Source organism: Salmo trutta, chromosome 30, assembly GCF_901001165.1.
Source record: "Salmo trutta chromosome 30, fSalTru1.1, whole genome shotgun sequence".
NCBI lineage: Eukaryota > Metazoa > Chordata > Actinopteri > Salmoniformes > Salmonidae > Salmo > Salmo trutta.
This window is the reverse complement of record NC_042986.1, coordinates 11,664,043-11,684,753: the sequence shown is the minus strand read 5'-3', so window position 1 is coordinate 11,684,753 and position 20,711 is coordinate 11,664,043. Positions and strand designations below refer to the sequence as shown.

At 41.8% G+C, this 20,711-nt stretch overlaps 2 protein-coding genes across 3 annotated transcripts in view; one reads left to right on the top strand and one right to left on the bottom strand.

Moving 5' to 3' along the window:
* The first annotated feature begins 4,546 nt into the window (after positions 1-4,546).
* Positions 4,547-10,841, top strand: olfml3a (olfactomedin-like 3a). 2 transcript variants are annotated; one of them, XM_029722739.1, is made up of 3 exons: positions 4,547-4,821; positions 6,965-7,271; positions 9,485-10,841. In XM_029722739.1, exons 1-3 carry the CDS (start codon positions 4,711-4,713, stop codon positions 10,267-10,269), a joined length of 1,203 nt encoding a protein of 400 aa, XP_029578599.1. In that variant the 5' UTR covers positions 4,547-4,710; the 3' UTR covers positions 10,270-10,841. The 2 variants fall into 2 exon arrangements, with proteins under 2 accessions (XP_029578599.1, XP_029578600.1); XM_029722740.1 differs by having other exon boundaries at positions 4,684-4,762.
* Positions 10,842-16,865: 6,024 nt separating this feature from the next.
* Positions 16,866-20,711, bottom strand: part of syt6a (synaptotagmin VIa) — a 74,287-nt gene continuing 70,441 nt past the window's right edge. The window contains exons 6-7 of the mRNA XM_029722738.1: positions 18,800-18,950; positions 16,866-18,551 (exon numbers count right to left, since the gene is read on the bottom strand). Of these exons, the coding sequence (XP_029578598.1) occupies positions 18,480-18,551; positions 18,800-18,950 (223 nt within the window). The 3' untranslated portion in view covers positions 16,866-18,479. The remainder of the gene's footprint in view (positions 18,552-18,799; positions 18,951-20,711) is intronic.

The window sequence follows — 20,711 nt, the reverse complement described above, 5'->3', positions numbered from 1 at the left end:
CACTCCTGCTTTGAGCAAATGACCATATCACAAAGTTGGCTCATGTTACACATGCATCTCTTTACCCCTCCATCTCTCCACCCTTCCATCTGTCCATCCCTCCACACTCCATCCCTGCTCCATTGAGGCCTGATATGTACTTATCATACTTATCTGTGTGATGAAATACAGCATGTGAACAGTGACTCAAAATGTATTGTACCTGCTCTTCTCTCTAAAATCAGAGCAATGTAATTGCCTTTAAGTGGGAGAGAGGTGTTGGGTAATCTCATTAACGGTGTGGGAGGGAACAATATGCTGTCAACATTCCGTGCATCTGCAAGATAGAACAACTGCCTCCGGTAAGTCTGTGTATATTTGTAAATAACAGCTGGTGCACGAAATCTAATATTAAGTCTCTACGTTTTGCTGATTTCAAATCAAATCAAATCGAAGTTTATTTGTCGCGTGGCCCGAATACAACAGAAGCAGTGTGGCTTGGAAGCAGTGAAATGCTTACTTACAGGCTCTAACCAATAGTGCGAAAAAAGGTATGTTTGTGTGTAAGTAAGTAAAGAAATAAAACAACAGTAAAAAGACATTTGAAGATAAGAGTAGCAGACACTGGTTAGTCAGGCTTACCTACATGTACGTATGTTTACCCCTTTTTCTCCCCAATTGGTAGTAGTTACTGTCTTGTCTCATCACTGCAGCTCCCGTATGGACTTGAGAGAGGCAAAGTTCGAGAGCCGTGCATCCTCCAAAACACAACCCAACCAAGCCACACTGCTTCTTGACACAACGCACATCCAACCCCGGAAGCCAGCCACGCCAATGTGTCAGAGGAAACACCATACACCTAGCAACCTGGTCAGCATGCACTGCGCCCAGCCCGCCGCAGGAGTCGCTAACCCGGACGACACTGGGCCAATTGTGCAAAGCCCCATGAGCCTTGCGGTTGTGGCAGAGCCTGGGCTCAAACCCAGAATCTCTGGTGGCACAGCTAGCACTGCAATGCAGCGCCTTAGACCACTGCGCCACCCGGGAGGCCTCATGTAGGTATGGTTAAAGTGACTATGCATATATGATGAACAGAGAGTAGCAGTAGCGTAAAAAGAGGGGTTGGCGGGTGGTGGGACACAATGCAAATAGCCCGGTTAGCCAATGTGCGGGAGCACTGGTTGTTCGGTCCAATTGAGGTAGTATGTACATGAATGTATAGTTTAAAGAGATTATGCATATAAGATAAACATAGAGTATCAGCAGCGTAAAAGAGGGGTTGGGGGGGGGGCACACAATGCAAATAGTCCGGGTAACCATTTGTTTACCTGTTCAGGAGTCTTATGGCTTGGGGGTAAAAACTGTTGAGAAGCCTTTTTGTCCGAGACTTGGCACTCCAGTACCACTTGCCATGCGGTAGCAGAGAGAACAGTCTATGACTGGGGTGGTTGGGGTCTTTGACAATTTTTAGGGCCTTCCTCTGACATCGCCTGGTGTAGAGGTCCTCGATGGCAGGCAGCTTTGCCCCAGTGATGTACTGGGCCGTACGCACTACCCTCTGAAGTGCCTTGCGGTCGGAGGCCGAGCAATTGCCGTACCAGGCAGTGATGCAATCAGTCAGGATGCTCTCGATGTTGCAGCTGTAGAACCTTTTGAGGATCTCAGGACCCATGCCAAATCTTTTTAGTTTCCTAAGGGGGAATAGGCTTTGTCGTGCCCTCTTCACGACTGTCTTGGTGTGTTTGGACCATTCTAGTTTGTTGTTGATGTGGACACCAAGGAACTTGAAGCTCTCAACCTGCTCCGCAACAGCCCCGTCGATGAGAATAGGGGCGTGCTCGGTGCTCCTTTTCTTGTAGTCCACAATCATCTCCTTAGTCTTGGTTACGTTGAGGGATAGGTTGTTATTCTGGCACCATTCAGCCAGGTTGACGACTTCCTTATAGGCTGTCTCGTCGTTGTCGGTGATCAGGCCTACCACTGTTGTGTCATCTGCAAACTTAATGATGGTGTTGGAGTCGTGCCTGGCCATGCAGTTGTGGGTGAACAGGGAGTACAGGAGGGGACTGAGCACACACCCCTGGGGAGCTCCAGTGTTGAGGATCAGCATGGCAGATGTGTTGTTACCTACCCTCACCACCTGGGGGCGGCCCGTCAGGAAGTCCAGGATCCAGTTGCAGAGGGAGGTATTTAGTCCCAGGTTCCTTAGCTTAGTGATGAGCTTTGAGGGCACTATGGTGTTGAACGCTGAGCTGTAGTCAATGAATAGCATTCTCACATAGCTGTTCCTTTTGTCCAGGTGGGAAAGGGCAGTGTGGAGTGCAATAGAGATTGCATCATCTGTGGATCTGTTTGGGCGGTATTATCTGGTGTCCTCTGTGATGGGCCACCAGCAGGTAACAACACATATGCTGCGCTGATCCACAACCCCTCAGGGGTGTGTGATCAGTCCCCTTCTGTACTCCCTGTTCACCCATGACTGCATGGCCAAACACAACTCCAACACCATCAGTAAGTTTGTCGACGACACAACAGTGGTAGGCCTGATCACCGACAACAATGAGACAGCCTATAGGGAGGAGGTCAGAGACCTGGCAGTGTGGTGCCAGGATAACAACCTCTCCCTCAATGTGATCAAGACAAAGGAGATGATTGTGGACTACAGGAAAAGGAGGACCGAGCACGCCCCCATTCTCATCGACAGGGCTATAGTGGAGCAGGTTGAGAGCTTCAAGTTCCTTGGTGTTCACATCACCAACCAGCTGTCATGGTCCAAACACACCAAGACAGTCATGAAGAGGGCACGACAACGCCCCCTCAGGAGAATGAAAAGATTTGGCATGGGTCCTCAGATCCTCAAAAAGTTCTATAACTGCACCATCGAGAGCATCCTGACTGGTTGCATCACTGCCTGGTATGGCAACTGCTCGGTCTCTGACCGCCAGGCACTACAGAGGGTAGAGTGTACGGACCAGTACATCACTGGGGCCAAGCTTCCTGCCATCCAGGACCTCTATACCAGGCAGTGACAGAGCAAGGCCCTAAAAATTGTCAAAGACTCCAGCCACCCTAGTCATAGACTGTTCTCTCTGCTACCGCAAGCGGTACCGGAGCGTCAAGTCTAGGTCAAAAAGTCTTCTTAAGAGCTTCTACCCCCAAGCCATTAGACTCCTGAACAGCTAACCAAATGGCTACCCGGACTATTTGCATTGACCACCCCCTGCCCCAATTTTTGCGCTGCTGCTACTCTCTGTTTATTATCTATGCATAGTCACTTTACCTCTACCTACATGTACATATTACCTCAATTACCCCGACTAACCTGTGCCCCCGCACATTGACTCTGTACCGGTACCCCCTGTATATAGCCTTGTTAATATTTTTATTTATTTATTGTTTACTTCAGTTTATTTAGTAAATACTTTCTTAACACTTATTTTGTCTTAAAAGTGCATTGTTGGTTAAATTAAGGGCTTGTAAGTAAGCATTTCACTGTACGGTTGTAACCTGTTGTATTCGGCTCATGTGACAAATAACATTTGATTTGATTTGATAAGCCAGCCTGTGTGGGCCCACCAGAGTTGAGGCTTTGTATGATGGCGATATACTGTAAGTGAATTACATTTTGTTTTAGCTTCGAAATAAGTGTTTTTTGTTGTGTCCTGGTTTGCAGTGGGCTTATCTTTAGACTCCCTGCTGTTATTTAAGGATCTATAGGGATAAGCACATTATTAACACAGATTTGGAATATTGCTTTTGAATATGATGAGGATGATGAAATACCTTGGATTTATAAAGATTTGCATGTGAAGCATTTACTGTATCTGTGTTTGAAAAGCATTAGATTGGATGATGTACACCACAGTCAAGAATTTCTTCATGACCTTTGATCATAGAGTTTGGCAGGATTTTCATTTGCAAAGGAATGTTTAAAGAGAAGTTGCAGAAGTGATTGAGATTGTGAGCTAAAACTTAGACAAAGACAAAGACAGAATATATACTATATACTCTGAGACTACGTGAAAGGGATTTGGTTGTGCTCCAGCCGCAAATCCATAAACAACTGTCTATCTCTCGGTCAACAGTCATGCACGGGCGCACCGACCCACACACGTACACACTCACGCACGTACACACTCGCGTACACACGCACACTCGCTTGCACGCACGCACACGTACACACACATACACACACACACACACACACAGTGTTGCTCAGTGTCCAGTACAACAGTACATTCGCATTTTGAGGACAGAAAGGGGCTAGAGGAACAAGGCTCCTCCCTGGGAGTTCGTGAAAACATTCCAGCAACGTGAGTGAGCCAAAGAGTTTGAAACCCAAGAACCTGGCCCTTCTCTCTCTCTCTCTCTCTCTCTCTCTCTCTCTCTCTCTCTCTCTCTCTCTCTCTCTCTCTCTCTCTCTCTCTCTCTCTCTCTCTCTCACCTCCACACACACACTCTCCCACACACAGGGACACACACAGGCTTACACACACAAACACACACACACACACACACACACACACACACACACACACACACACACACACACACACACACACACACACACACACACACACACCTCTACACACAGTTATTCACGAACACTCACACTCTGTAGGAAACCAACCATAAGAAGACCACAAGGAGACCGGACCAGACAGGAGGAAGTATTTTTGCTACCTGGACTTACGTACAGGACGCCCAGACTGTCCCTTGGATCTATCAACCATGACAACGGCTGTCCCCTTCCTCCTCTCCTTGGTCCTAGTCCTCACCAACGGTCAGTATTACTACCAGGGTCTCATGGATTATCTGGAGAACAGATTCCTTGCCATTGAGGTAAGAGACAAACTCCTAAACAACCGTTTTACACCGCATAACTCCACCTAAAGTGGTGTAAGAAAAGTTATAGGTATAGGAACACGAATCAAATCAATGATGCAGCTATGGTGAATCAAGTTTTCTTTTTGAATGCTAGTGAGACAACATCTTTCTGAAAGAACAGCAAACAGCAGTTACTGTGAAATCAAGGACAAAAAAATCAAGGCCATGTGTCAGGCTTTATCTCTGATATTCTGCAAAACTTTTGTTCGCTCTCAGTGTCTGCCTGCAAGGTTTCTTTTTATTTATATATTTTTACGTGTTGACTAAAGCCATCCAATTAATACAATCTCTGTTCGACTCATCAACTTCTCTGGCTAAGGCCCTTAGAGAATATCAGTGGCCGTGAGCTGTCGTATCTGTGCCTGAGTACTTCTCCTATTGTCACGTCCTGACCATAGAGTGCTTTTATTTTTATGGTAGAGTAGGTCAGGGCGTGACTGGGGGGTTTATCTACTTTATTTTTTTTATGTTGTGTTCTAGTTTCTTTTTACTATGTTGGTTTTTTTTTATGATTCCCAATTAGAGGCAGCTGGTCATCGTTGTCTCTAATTGGGGATCATATTTAAGTAGTTGTTTTTCCCACCTGTGTTTGTGGGAGATTATTTTGAGTTAGTGCATGTTGCACCTCTGTCGTCACGGTTTGTGTTTTGTTTATTGTTTGTTTGGCTAAGTTTCACAATATAATAAAGATGTGGAACGATACGCACGCTGCGCCTTGGTCTCATCCTACACACAGTCGTGACACCTACTCTCGTTCCCCTTCTCAGAATACACACTAAGCAGTGTGAAACTCTTCATGAGGATCAAAGATAACACATTGATAATGAAAACAATAGGAACATTTACAGCAGTTACTGACAAAAAATGATAATGGCAAAATCATATTCTTTAGAATAAGCAAGAACATGTATCAACAAAAGTGTGCCTTGCAATTTCTCTTGGCCAAATGAAAATGCTGTTTGAGGCACTGTACAATATTAATTTTGTCAAATATAATATGCCAGGTTTGTGGGAGTGTGTTCTACTCCTCCTATATTGCAGCTATTTTATACTGATTATGCCAAGTTTGCTTACAGTATATGTTGAGCGTGATGAAGTGTCCAAATAGTGGAATGCAGCTCCATTCTGTCTGCTGTAGATCCTACAGTATTATTAGCTACAGTAATCAAGAGTCCAGAATGCAGTCATTTATATGCACCAATCTATCTATTCATTATGACCATGTCATGTAACTCGTTAGTTTCCTCTTTCGAGGCATTTTCGAATATAACACCCAAAAAATTGGGAAAATAGTGTGACAATACAAATAACATTAACTTGACTGAAATGAATCATTTGTTTATCATTCAAATCTTCCTGCTCCCTTCTGTTCTTTTGATCTTTTTTTAAATCTCCCTCCCATGGTGCCGCTGGCTCGACTCTTACATTAGTAATTAGAATAAATAAATTCAGAACGTTTTTTTCATTTAGTATTTTTATTCCAATCCAACCAAGGATTCACTCAAGTTAAAGAGAGAAAATTAAACTGTAGGCTCTTAGACAGAGGAGAAATAATCAGTTATTCCTTTTCATTCTCAACCTCTCTCGATGACATGATCCATTGGCGTAACCACAGTCTACGAGGGTGTCTCCTTTCCACACACTTGTCCAGGTTACACACTTATATATATAAATACACAGTATAAGCTACGTATATATAAGCACCCCCTATTTGACCTTTTGTCAATCTTAGTATGAGTCAACCTCTGTGGTTCACTGTCACTGAACCAGATCCCTGAACAACATTGTGATAATAAACAACACACTTGTTTCTTCTTGTGAGGTTTTGATGGTGGAATTGATGTTGATGGGTGCTGATACTTTCTGCCACGATAAATGATCATGATGACCCTGGTTTGACACGCTTTCAAACACCAACACCTGATACAGTTTTCTCAGAACTCTGTCCACAGTGTTGTCCTTGTGCCTAAGACCTGTGCGATTGGAAGGAACTAGAGTCTGATACTAGGACAATTACATTCACCCAACATTACAGTAATCCTCAATCATTGGCCACACACCAAATCAACGTCCTTGATAACACATTATGCTCCCCCAGGATCGTATGCTCATATGGCACGAGCAGTCGAACCGCTACAACACAGAGCTGCGGCACTTCAAGAAGCAGACTGCTGAGTTTATAAAGGGACTAAACCAGGACCACGGTACTTTGCGCCAAGACCTGGAGGGGACAGGGGTACGAATGGACCGCATCGAGAGAGAGATGGACTACATCGAAACCCAAAACCCCGCTAGGCCCTGTGTGAACCAGGAAGACAGAATGGTGGATGTGGACCTGGAGGTGAAGGAGCGGGTGAAGGAGATGAAGAAAGGGGGAGAGGAAGATGGGTACTCCAGAGTCTTGGGTGAGTAGAGAGAGGAGCAGTGTATGGGGAGTTGGGGGGAGCGTGAGGCGTAGAGCTCTGACGTCCTGTACAGGATGACTGCCTTTGATCTAGTGCCTTCATTTCCCTGCCTGAAAGAGACTTGGCTAAGGGAGACCTGTTGGCTTATGAAGCATGGTTACAGTATTTTTAGGCTTACAGTAAGCTCTTTACCACTCTTGGCAGTTGGTGTCCTCCCCTGAAAACCCATTCCACAGGAAAAGAGGCAGGAAACAAAGATTTGTTTCAAGTAAAAAAAAATGTTGCAATTTAGAGCTACATTTTGAATCAGTGGGTAGGCTAGTCATTAATTTTATTTTCCTATAGATTTATTGCTAGTTGGCTATGAGTCATTTATTTGAGGGGGGGGAACCAGTCTCCTATTTGTACTTCATGGACACGGGTAGTCTGGCTTTACTACCTACAACGTGACTCACAGCGGGTTGGTACAAATAATGTTGCGATTCAAAGTTCAATTTCACAGACAGTAGGTTCATTTAGTCAACTGTATAACCTCATGTAAAACACAGAGCAAACAGACGTCTAAGAGTTTCAGCATCTGCATAACCCTCCTCAGTGATCAGGGGGTTCGGTAACACATTAACATAAAAAAAGGTTTATAAAAGGTTTAGAAGTAGTTTAGAAACTGTTAATTATTTGTGTATAAATCTCAAATAAACAGTTATAACATTCATGTAAAGTGTTTACCAGGAGCTCTTACTCTACCTGAAAGGGGGAACCAGATGCTGCCCTCAGGTCAGTGGCAATACTTTGAAAGTCCATATTCAAGGAGTGTTCCATGCATATGGAACGGAACAGCCCCCCCCCCCCCCCCCCCCCCCGATTGAGAGGAAGTCTTTTTGTTGTCTTGAGAGCTAAAATGTACTTTTTACAGCAAAAGGCTCTTGGAAGAAAAGACCACTTTACTATACTTCAGCATATCTGTGTGTCACTCATCTTTCCCAATTTCCAAAGCACAATGTAGCTGCTTCTTCCACTTCCCTTTGATTGTGTTGAGTTCATTTTAATTTGGACTGCATTGAAATAGCCTGCTGCAGCCTGCGGGGTACATTATGTGCCCTGCATGTTGAAGTAGACATCAAAACATGTTTCAGGTGGGCAAGGACACTGCAGAGGCATGCTGATGCAACAAGAGAAGGAAATGTGAACTGGATGCCTGGATGCTAACCAACCTGGTTTCAGAGCATTTAGTAGTATTCTGCAAGTAAATCCAAGACACTCCATTTAGTATATGTAATGTTTCGTATGGTATGTATTCATCTGTGGATGTCCATCACATCTGACAATGATACGTTACAAATTACAATTTGTATTATATGTTACGAATTTGCAAAATGTACAATACTGCATGTTACGAATTTGCAAAATGCATGATATTTGACGAATTCTAGCTAGGTGGCTAACGTTAGCTAGATGGCTAATGTTAGACATTTACATTTACATTTTAGTCATTTAGCAGACGCTCTTATCCAGAATGACTTACAGTAGTGAATGCATACATTTCATACATTTCACTTCATGCATTTTGTTTTTGTATATTTTTTTGTTGTTGTACTGGCCCCCCGTGGGAAACGAACCCACAACCCTGGCGTTGCACACACCATGCTGGCGTTGCAAACACCATGCTCTACCAGCTAGGCTAGGGGTTAGGGGTTAGAGTTAAGATTAGGGTTAAGTTTAGGAATTAGGTTAAAGGTTTAAAGTTAGGGTTAGGGGAAAGGTTGGCTAATATTCTAAGTACTTGCGAAGTAGCTAAAAAGTAGTAAGCAGTTGAAAAGTTGCTAAAGTTTCCATGATGAGATTCGAACTTGCAACCTTTGGGCTGCTAGACATTTGCATTATAAGTAAACATCTTTCTTATGTAACCATACTAAACGTAACATATCATACTAATTTGAGTGTCCCGGATTTACAATTACTATGTTACGTCTAGGCTATGAGACCAGGCTGACCAGCCTGAACTCATCTTTGATTTTAAAAACTACAAATAGACAATTAACATTTATAATAGTAATATTTTATATGTTATAATCATTATCTGTTGTCATTTTATACAGTATACTGTACACAAACGTCTTCATAATTACCAGATTTGTCATTACATCTGGCAATGTTATTAAGACCACTCATGAAAACGGCTATTCACGATACCATCTCCATTTCTCTATCAACAGATTGTATAGACATCATCTCCAGCATCAGAGCCATGAAGATCCTGAAGAAGATGGGCAGCCCCAAGGGCATGTGGACTAAAGACGCCAGGACCTCTAAGATCTACATCTTCAACGGCACGGCAGAGGACACCGTGTACCAGTTCAGCTCTGTTCTAGACTTCTCATCCTCCCCAGGAGTGGCCCACAGCAGGCCCATAAGACTGCCATCTCTGTGGAGTGGCACCGGTGGTGCCGTCTATAACGGCTATGCCTACTACGTGATGGAGGGGGCTGACGAGCTCCAGGTCATTAAGTATGACCTGGCGAATGGCACATTGACAGACAGTGCTGTGTTCCCAGTGGAGGTGGCAGACCATAGACCCGTCTACAGCCTCAACCCAGAGACTGCTGTGGACCTGGCTGCCGATGAGGAAGGCCTCTGGGCCCTTTACACCACCAGGGAGAGTGAGTCCATCAACCTGGCTAAGATGGACCCAGACAGCCTGGATATCGAGCAGATGTGGGATACACAGTGTCCCCAGGAGAATGCGGAGGCAGCCTTCGTGGTCTGTGGGACGGTCTATGTGGTCTACAACACCAGGTTGCCTAGTCGCTCTCGTATTCAGTGTGTGTTTGACGTAAACGATATGGTGACCAATGAGGAGGCTCCGCTACTGTATTTCCCCAGGAGGTATGGAGTCCACGCCAGCCTTAAGTACAACCCTCAGGAGAAACAGATCTATGCCTGGGACGACGGCTACCTGATCCTTTACAAACTGTCCATGAAGAGGAAGCTAATGGTTTAAGTGGATGGACGAGTGGGTATTTTAGTCAAATAACATTTTAGTCAGAGAAAACATTCTAATATGAAGACTATCACTGGAGACATAGATTTGTTTTTTGATACCACTCACCCCACTGTCCATACTGTATACATTGTCTCTACAGGAAAATGTACCTCTGTATTTTTTACTTGAAATAATGCATTGAATTACTATACTGTAGGTGCCTGATATCAAACATATTATTGCAACCTCAGTTTGATATAAAGTTTATGTTGAATGGAGCTCTGAATTAGATTGGAATTGTAATATGTCTGCAACAACTGGATTTATTTGGGGCAGAGATCAGAAACTGTGTATAATTGAATGCCATGATGGAACGTATGCCCCAGCTCTCCTCAAGATGTCATTTGTCTATTTGCATTCCACTTGTTTAAGTTCATCCAATTTACTCTTCCCTGCTGCTTGCTCCCTTTGTTGTTCACTTTGACATATGTAGTCGTGAAATTGACAGTCTCCGGGTAAATTATAAGTTCATCTGCACAATCAGAGAGAAATATCATGTCACAAAAACTTTACAGAGGAGAAATCTTACATAAATACAAAAAAAAAATATTATGTGTGCCACCATAATTCATCATACCCTACCGTTCAAAACTTTGGGGTCACTTAGAAATGTCCTTGTTTTGGAAAGAAGGCGTACAGAGGCCCATTATCCACAACCATCACTCCTGTGTTCCAATGGCATGTTGTGTTAGCTAATCCAAGTTTATAATTTTAAAAGGCTAATTGATCATTAGAAAACCCTTTTGCAATTATGTAAGCACAGCTGTAAACTGGCAGCTTCATTAAATAGTACCTGCCAGTCACAACGTCAACAGTGGAGAGGTGACTCCGGGATGCTGGCCCTCTAGGCAGAGTTGCAAAGAAAAAGCCATATCTCAGACTGGCCAATATAATGAAAAGGTTAAGATGGGCAAAAGAACACAGACACTGGACAGGGAAACTCTGCCCAGAAGGCCAGCATTCCGGAGTCGCTTCTTCACTGCTGATGTTGACACGGGTGTTTTGCGGGTGCTATTCAATGAAGCTGCCAGTTGAGGACTTGTGAGGCATCTGTTTCTCAAACTAGACACTCAAATGTACTTGTCCTCTTGCTCAGTTGTGCACCGGGGCCTCCCAATCCTCTTTCTATTCTGGTTAGAGCCAGTTTGCTCTGTTCTGTGAAGGGAGTAGTAACAGCGTTGTACAAGATCTTCAGTTTCTTGGCAATTTCACACATGGAATAGCCTTCATTTATCATCACAAGAATAGACTGACGAGTTTCAGAAGAAAGGTATTTGTTTCTGGCCATTTTGAGCCTGTAATCGAACCAAGAAATGCTGATGCTCCAGATACTCAACTAGTCTAAAGAAGGCCAGCTTTATTGCTTCTTTAATTAGGACAGCAGTTTTCAGTTGTGCTAACATAATTGCAAAAGGGTTTTCTAATGATCAATTAGCCTTTTAAAATGATAAACTTGGATTAGCTAACACAACGTGCCATTGGAACACAGGAGTGATGGTTGCTGATAATGGGCCTCTATACGCCAATGTAGATATTCCATAAAAACTCTGTCGTTTCCAGCTACAATAGTCCTTTACAACATTAACAATGTATATACTGTATTTCTGATCAATTTGATGTTATAGTAATGGACAAAAAATGTGCTTTTCTTTAAAAAACAAGGACATTTCTAAGTGACCCCAAACTTTTGTAGTGTACATCTTTAAATGTTGCACCACCGTAATTCATAACTTCGATCTTCATTCTTGCAAAATACATTTAAATGAAATAAAATGTAAATACGCAACAGATAATTATTTTTTGTTCAATTTATTACACATTGGACCTCATATTATGAGTCATTAACAATTCAGGATTTAAAAGGAAACAAAAACAAACAAAAAAACCCTAACAGGCTTCAATTACAAGAACAGTTGTCAAAACAGTTATATTACAAGTACAAATCTTCAATAAAAAATTGGAAAGTCAGTGCTATCCATGACGAATGGAAAGGATACAAGATCATATTGAGAAACACAACAATAATAATAACAGACAAAGGTCTTTAAAACAGTACATAAACTGAGGCAAAATGTATATAACATAATATTATTACATACTATGGAAACAAACACACTAGTCTATATAGTCAGAACAGAAGATCATCATCATTATTAAACACACCACTGAAACAGAGGAAGAACAAAACTACAGTCAGTTATTTCATACAGTTTTGTCAAATAGAAACAAACTTGGAGTCAAATATCAGGAGTGTAAAATAAATGACATAAATCTAATCAGAAATGTAATCAACAAGTGTATACCTACTGTATATATGTGAGAAAACATAAAACCATACTTCATTTTTTTTTAACAAACTGGAGTGAGTCAGATATGAGGAGTCTACCAGTAATGGAAGGAGGGATCTTATCAGGATTGTAACCAGTAAATATAGTATGTGAGGAAACCTGAACAATCCTATTGTGAAGAAAGACACAATTATGGTGTGAGGGAATCCAACAAATGACTCATTGTATTGTCTCTCATAGACCTACCAACTGCTTATTAGAGAAAGGTCACTGACTCACTGCAAGACATTGGCCTGCGACTATCTCTAGGCTAGTTTCCCCCACACTATCTGTCTGAATCTCTGTCTGTTTTGTCTGTCTCCCAAACGAAATCCCTGCTCTCTCTAGAGGAAGGAAATGGCTAAAACAGTGATCTAATGTGTGTATGTTAAGTACATTTGTTCACTTTTACCATGCCTCTTCTGCATCCTCTCAGTTTGATTTATACCATCTTCAAAACATGCTTTTGCTGCATAGCTGTAGTCAGGCGGAAGCCACATTGTCATCTGGATGGCCATTCCAGTACTATCATTAAGTCACTATAACCTCCTGGGTTAAAAAACAACTACTACTACCAAATCTCAGTGCCAAAGTTGTGTAGATAGAATGCATGGAGAAAGAGTTCAAACAACTACTGCTACATAACCACAGTGCCAAAGTTCTGTTGACAAGATACATTAATGTAGACGCTTTGGTTTAGGGCACTCAAGAGCTTAAATTAGAGAAGGTGCCTCTTAAAACCGCACCTTACATTCTGTAAACAACACCCACTTCCTGATACCCACTATACCAACCTGTTTCTCTATGTGCTTTCAAACATGTGCTTGTCAATTAGTAAAATAATGAAAACACTGTCATGGTCAACATAAAATAACATTAAGGAAGATTCCTGATTTCTATTACATCTTACATAACCCAACTGGGTCAAACAAAAACCCTTCTAATCAAATTGGTATCTTTAATTTACAATCTGTAGAAACTATGAGAATAGAAAGGTTTGGAACTTTTGTGAAACATCACAGCACAGTTGAAAAATATATGGCAAATAGAAATCAAAACTGGATGGTGTTCAGAGATAGATGGGAGGGGTCGAGTGGAGCTTGAAGGGTGAGACAAAAAATAACAAGATAACTCATATACTGTGTCCGTAAAATGTATTTAGGTTCAGAACTTTATTGAAACTGCACAGTTAAAAATATATGGCAAATAGAAATCAAAACTGGATGTTCTTCAGAGATAGATGGGAGGGGTTGAGGGTATCTGAAGAATGGGACTAAAAACAAAAGAAAGCTACTGTAAAATATACTGTGTTCATAAAATGTTTATAGTATTACAGTATCAGCTGGAAGTGGAAGCCTCAGTGTTGTTGTCCATAACTTTACCCCAATTAGGGAAAATAATAAAGGAAAATATATATATTTTTAAATATATATATATATATATATATATATATATATATACAAAAAATATATATGGGGGATTGGAAATGATGCAGACAATTACATTGATGGAAAATAAATCAATTAATTGGTAGCCCATGTTTGGTTGCACAAGTTATTATTAAAAACTATTTGTAATCCCTGCTGTATTTTCTCAAATAATTGAAACAATACATTTACTACATAGCGCAGAATATAATGAGTCTCACTGGAAAGAAAACATGAATTAATAATATATAACATATGCCATTTAGCAGACGCTTTTATCCAAAGCGACTTATAGTCATGCGTGCATACATTTTACGAATGGGTGGCCTGGAAATTTCAATGAAAGACATTACTTTAATAATTTTTGTGACAGAACAAATTATAGTCTACCTTTGCTACAAACACGTTTGGCACCAAAAAAACTATACACCAATCGGGTTGTTTTCTTTTGTCTGTTTGATACACATTTGGGTATTGAGATGACATCAATTATTAGATTGTAATCATAGAACCACAATGTAGAAATAGACTAAATAACCATTATAATCAAACCAATATTAGTTTTGACCTTTTTATACAGTCAAAAGTTTGGACACACCTACTCATTCCAGGGTTTTTCTTTATTTTTACTATTTTCTACATTGCAGAATAATAGTAAAGACATCAAAACTATGAAATAACACATATTGTCACGTCCTGACCAGTAAAGGGGTTATTTGTTATTGTAGTTTGGTCAGGACGTGGCAGGGGGTGTTTGTTTTATGTGGTTCGGGGTTTGTTGGGCTATGTACTTATGTAAGAGGGGTGTTTATTTGATGTGTTCCTGGGTTTTTTGGTCTATGTTCTATGTTAGTGTATTTCTATGTTCAGTCTAGTCTATCCATTTCTATCTTTAGTTCATTGGATTGACCTTCAATTGGAGGCAGCTGTTCCTCGTTGCCTCTGATTGAAGGTCCTATGTATAGGGGTGTTTTTGTAATGGGGTTTGTCAGTAGTTGTCTCCTGTTTTGTGTCTGTGCACCTGACAGGACTGTTTAGTGTCGTTCATTGTTTTGTATACGTGATTTTTTTTTCTTCTTTTGATTTAATAAAGAAGATGAGTATACACGTTCCCGCTGCACCTTGGTCCAATCCTTACGACTCCCGTTACACATGGAATCATGTAGTAACCAAAAAAGTGTTAAACAAATCCATCCTTTGCCTTGATGATAGCTTTGCACACTATTGGTATTCTCTCAACCAGCTTCATGAGGTAGTCACCTGGAATGCATTTCAATTAACAGGTGTGCCTTCTTAAAAGTTAATTTGTGGATTGTCTTTCCTTCTTAATGTGTTTGAGTCAATCAGTTGTGTTGTGACACGGTAGGGGTGGTATACAGAAAATAACCCTATTTGGTAAAAGACTAAGTCCATATTATGGCAAGAACAAATCTCAAATAAGCAAAGAGAAACAACAGTCCATTACTTTAAGACACGAACGTCTGTCAGATGATTCTAGGAGTGGTGGTTGGAGTCAGGCGCAGAGAGCAGAGGTAAAGTATACGGTCTTTATTTTCTCCGGCAACAAACTGGTCACGCCAAAACAGAAGGGCGCGTAATAATAATGACCAACCCAAAACACAGGGCAAAACGGTCCGAAGAGAGAAATAAGACGTCAGCCAGCACAAAACACAAAAATACAAAAACATCCAAAATACAACTAGCGAAGCAACTACATTCACAGGCCCACCGTCCTGAGTGGACAACAAACAATCCCGCACAAAATCCCAACTGAAAACACACATTAAATAAGTCCCCACTAATGACATACACAAAACAGGTGCGGAACAGACAGACAAACTAAACGAAACTGAAACAACGATCGGTGGCAGCTAATAGGCCGGCGACGACGACCGGCGAGCGCCGCCCGACCGAGGAGGGGCGCCACTTTCGTTGGATCCTGTGACAACGTCAGTCAATCCAAAGTTTCTTCAAGTGCTGTCGCAAAAACCATCAAGCGCTATGATGAAACTGGCTCTCATGAGCCATAGGAAAGGAAGACCTAGAGTTACCTCTGCTGCAGAGGATAAATTCATTAGAGTTAACTGCACCTCAGTTTGCAGCCCAAATAAATGCTTCACAGAGTTCAAGTAACAGACACATCTCAACATCAACTGTTCAGAGGAGACTGTGTGAATCAGGCCTTCATGGTCGAATTGCTGCAAAGAAACCACTACTAAAGGACACCAATAAGAAGAAGAGACTTGCTTGGGCCAAGAAACACCAGCAATGGATATTAGACTGGTAGAAATCTGTCCTTCGGTCTGATGAGTCCAAATTTGAGAGATTTTTGGTTCCAACCGCCGTGTCTTTGTGAGACGCAGAGTAGGTGAACAGATGATATCCACATATATTTATTTTTCAACAGGACAATGAACCAAAACACACCTCCGGGTTGTGTAAGGGCTATTTGACCATGAAGGAGAGTGGTGGAGTGCTGCATCAGATGACCTGGCCTCCACAATCAACCAACCTCAACCCAATTGAGATTGTTTGGACTTAGTTGGACTGCAGAGTGAAGAAAAAGCAGCCAACAAGTGCTCAGCATATGTGGGAACTCCCTCAATACTGTTGGAAAAGCATTCGTCATGAAGCTGGTTGAGAGAATGCCAAGACTGTGCAATAGCTGTCATCAAGGCAAACAGTGATTTGTTAACACTTTTTTGGTTACTACATGACTCCATATGTGTTATTTCATAGTTTTGATGTCTTCACTACTATTCTACAATGTAGAAAATAGTAAAAAAGAAAGAAAAACCGTTGAATGAGTATTTGTGTCCAAACCTTTGACTGGTACTGTATATCTGTCCAATATCCAGCAGTACAACCATTAGAAAAACAGTAGAAGAAGTAGCTACATGACTGCCTACATGTACCGTAAACGCTGACTTATTGGATTTTGTTGAATAATGTTCAATAATGCAAGTCATGTTTGGATTTAGATCAAACTCCTCAACAATATTCAATAAACTAATCCTTGTACAACGAGCAGATTGAAAGTCACCCCATTACAAATCGCTCCAGTGTACCTCTGGCTTATGATAGACAAGAAAATATGAAATGAATAGTTGATTATTGGTCCACCAATGGTCATATTCTCTTATTCTGGAGAAGAGGTCTGGACGCTGCAGGATAAGGAAAACTCCCAAAACACAACAATACTAGTTCTATATCTAATTTGTATTCTGGTGGGAAATACAAACTTTACATTAGCAGATAGAGGACTGTGCTGTACAGTTCAAACCAACCCCAGAGAACAGAACACGATAAGAAGGAGCTGAAGAAGTGCAGTACGTTCAGCTGAGAGAGGAAAACTATGGAGGTAAGATAACCAAGACTAACTAGGAGAAAACAAAGAGAGACAGGTAAGGGTGGTTCGGAGTCTGTGGGCTATTTAACTCTTTGTTGCTCCATAGAAAGACACTCAGGAGGTGCTATGCTCCAACATTGTTGCAATGTGCTCATATTGTGTGCTGATCATCATTTGTTGATTCAATGAACCGCTATAAACTCGATGAACACTATTTGCCTGGTTAAAACCACCCCTTTAAGTTCTGTTCAATACTCCCGAAAATGTAAAGGTTTATGTCGAGAAGATATACAACATAGCTACTATTTTCAAATGAGTTTGTTGCCTTGTTTGGCTTGGTTACTATGACAGTTAATGTTTGGTGAAAGAACTACACATTTGATTGTGTCACAATGTTTTTTTGTTACTGCCGCACAAAAGGAGAAAGTAAGGGCAGACGGCTTTAGATATTCCTAAGTTCCGTCCACTGTCCTTCAGTTCCTATCTTACCCCATATCCTTCAGTTCTCTTTCTCTGTCTCTCTGGGAAACTTCAACTGCATTCAAAGTGTGATTTCCATGTGGAGCCTCTCATCAAAGAGCTCTGCAGTGCTGAGCAGAAACTTCAGTGTGTTTAGACCAAGTCCCTGTGAGAGCGCTGTGATCACATTCCATTAGCCTCAACCCAAAGATAGATACACTGGAAAACGGCAGTCTGCTGTTCGACTCAGACAACAATCTTCCCCTTTGGGGACTCACTTGAGAAGATCAGCTTAGGATTAAAACCAAACCAAAGTCTCCCAAGGTCTAGGTCTGACTCCAGATCAGTAATTCTAATGTTGATTTTTTTTAAACAACGTTACTATCACAAATAACTGACGATGCTGATCCAGGATCTGGTCTTAGGACTGGGAGCACTCTGTGGCTACACTTGAGGGAAAGTGAAGACTGAGAGAGAGACTCAGTGGGGTTATGCTTCTCCTTAGGCTCAGGCAGACAGAACAGACAGGAAGTAGGATCAGTAGGAGAGATAGAAGAGACCCAAACCAAACCTGGGCCGTTCCACTAGGGTCACATGTGGTTCTGCTCAGGGGCTAGCAGGACGCCTGGGGGAGGGGCAGGAGCCCTGGCTGTCAAAACTGGCCGTCCGCGTTTTCCACTGCAGTACACAGACAGACACACACAGGCAGACACATAAACACACACACGCACGCACGCACGCACACACACACACACACACACTTCAGTTAGAACATAGATATTACACTATTACAATATCGGACATTGATTTTATCCTACATGTGATCGTTGAAAAAAAGTATATTTTACTATAGAAAATATAGTACGTATAGTAAATATAGTCTACACATTATTCATCACACACTGCAACATGCTGTATGAACTAACCTCTTTCTCTGATTTCTTGGCCTCCAGTAGGGGGTGCCAGTGTGCAATGGGCTTGCGTGGGTACGCCAGCATCTCGTTCCAGTGGCCCTTGCCAAGCCCCTCAGCACTGCACCCCACACGGTTCACACCAATGATCTCATTGTGACCAACCCTGCAGGGGCCAGACGACACACACAACATCACACAACGTCAACACAACATTACAGCTAATCCTGCTCTTCAGACACACTACATTACAAAATGCAGGGTTGATTCTATAGCTGAATTTGTATTACATGCAGCGGTGTAAGTATTCTGGGAACCCACCAATGTAAAGTCGTGGAATTGACCTTAAATAAACTAATTTGGCATCTCCAACTCTTATTACATACATTTTGTTATCAGAGGATACAGTTGCAAGAAGTGAAAGGGAGAGGTGAGGTGATCATGTCGCGGTTGTAATTCATGTGAATAGAGCTGAGTCATCTGGGTGGTTAAAAGGAGACATTTCCATATCTCTTTGAGAGATTATGTCTGAAATGTAAATGCGATGAAGAAAGGGTTTGTGCTAGACAACTACAAACGATAACGGCACCAACAAACTCCTCTCCGGATTGGCTCAGACCAATGGTGACGTTTGTTCTTCCTCATCATAATCCCTACACCCACAACATAATCCTACATCGAAGGGACTGACTAGTAAACAAGGACAACTTGATAACCACAGTAGACTCGGTTTGCCAGTTAGCAACACACACGTGTGTTAATAGACTAGCACACCTGCACCCATTTAACCAGCCATGTTGGCTGATAAAGACTACCCTCAGAGCATCCCTTCAGCCAGCGAAGTGATTGTCCTGACTCCTGACCTTTTCTTTCTCTTTGTTGTCCCGTTTGTTTAAAAAAAAATAGACAACACACAGAGTGCTCTATTCGAGGAGGCGTATCATGCAAACTGCACAGATACAGAATATTCCTCAGAGAGAACCGTTAAATGTTTTGACAATGTTTCAGCAAACGTAAAACTGAGTTCAATCGAACATAGTCTCTCTTGACAGACTCCCACCAAGTGGCTGGAAAGTGTGCATGGCAGATTTGTATTTACAGTTGAAGTCGGAAGTTTGCATACACTTAGGTTGGAGTCATTAAAACTAGTTTTTCAACCACTCCACAAATTTCTTGTTAACAAACTATAGTTTTGGCGAGTCGGTTAGGACATCTACTTCGTGCATTACACAAGTCATTTTTCCAATAATTATTTACAAACAGATTCTTTCACTTATAATTCACTGTATCACAATTCCAGTGGGTCAGAAGTTTACATACACTAAGTTGACTGTGCCTTTAATAAACACCTTTGAAAATTCCAGAAAATGATGTCATGGCTTTAGAAGTTTCTGATAGGCTAATTGACATCATTTGAGTCAGTTAGAGGTGTACCTGTGGATGTATTTCAAGGCCTACCTTCAAACACAGTGCCTCTTTGCTTGACATCATGGGAAAATAAATAGAAATCAGAAAAATAACTGTAGACCTCCACAAGTCTGGTTCATCCTTGGGAGCAATTTCCAAATGCCTGAAGGTACCAAGTTCATCTGCACAAACAATCATACACAAGTATAAACACCTTGGGACCACGCAGCCGTCATACCGCTCAGGAAGGAGACGCGTTTTGTCTCCTAGAGATGAACGTACTTTGGTGCGAAAAGTGCAAATCAATGCCAGTACCACAGCAAAGGACTTTGTGAAGATGCTGGAGGAAACAGGTACAAAAGTATCTATAGCCACAGTAAAACTAGTCCTATATCGACATAACCTGAAAGGCCGCTCAGCAAGGAAGAAGCCACTGCTCCAAAACCGCCATAAAAAAGCCAGACTACGGTTTGCAACTGCACATGGGGACAAAGATGGTACTTTTTGGAGAAATGTCCTC

Bases quoted from the DNA above. Each gene is read 5' to 3' on its own strand.
- olfml3a (XM_029722739.1), top strand. From the start codon at position 4,711: ATGACAACGGCTGTCCCCTTCCTCCTCTCCTTGGTCCTAGTCCTCACC. The intron at 4,822-6,964 runs GTAAGAGACAAA...ATGCTCCCCCAG, and splicing joins ACAGATTCCTTGCCATTGAG to GATCGTATGCTCATATGGCA. The intron at 7,272-9,484 runs GTGAGTAGAGAG...CTCTATCAACAG, and splicing joins TGGGTACTCCAGAGTCTTGG to ATTGTATAGACATCATCTCC.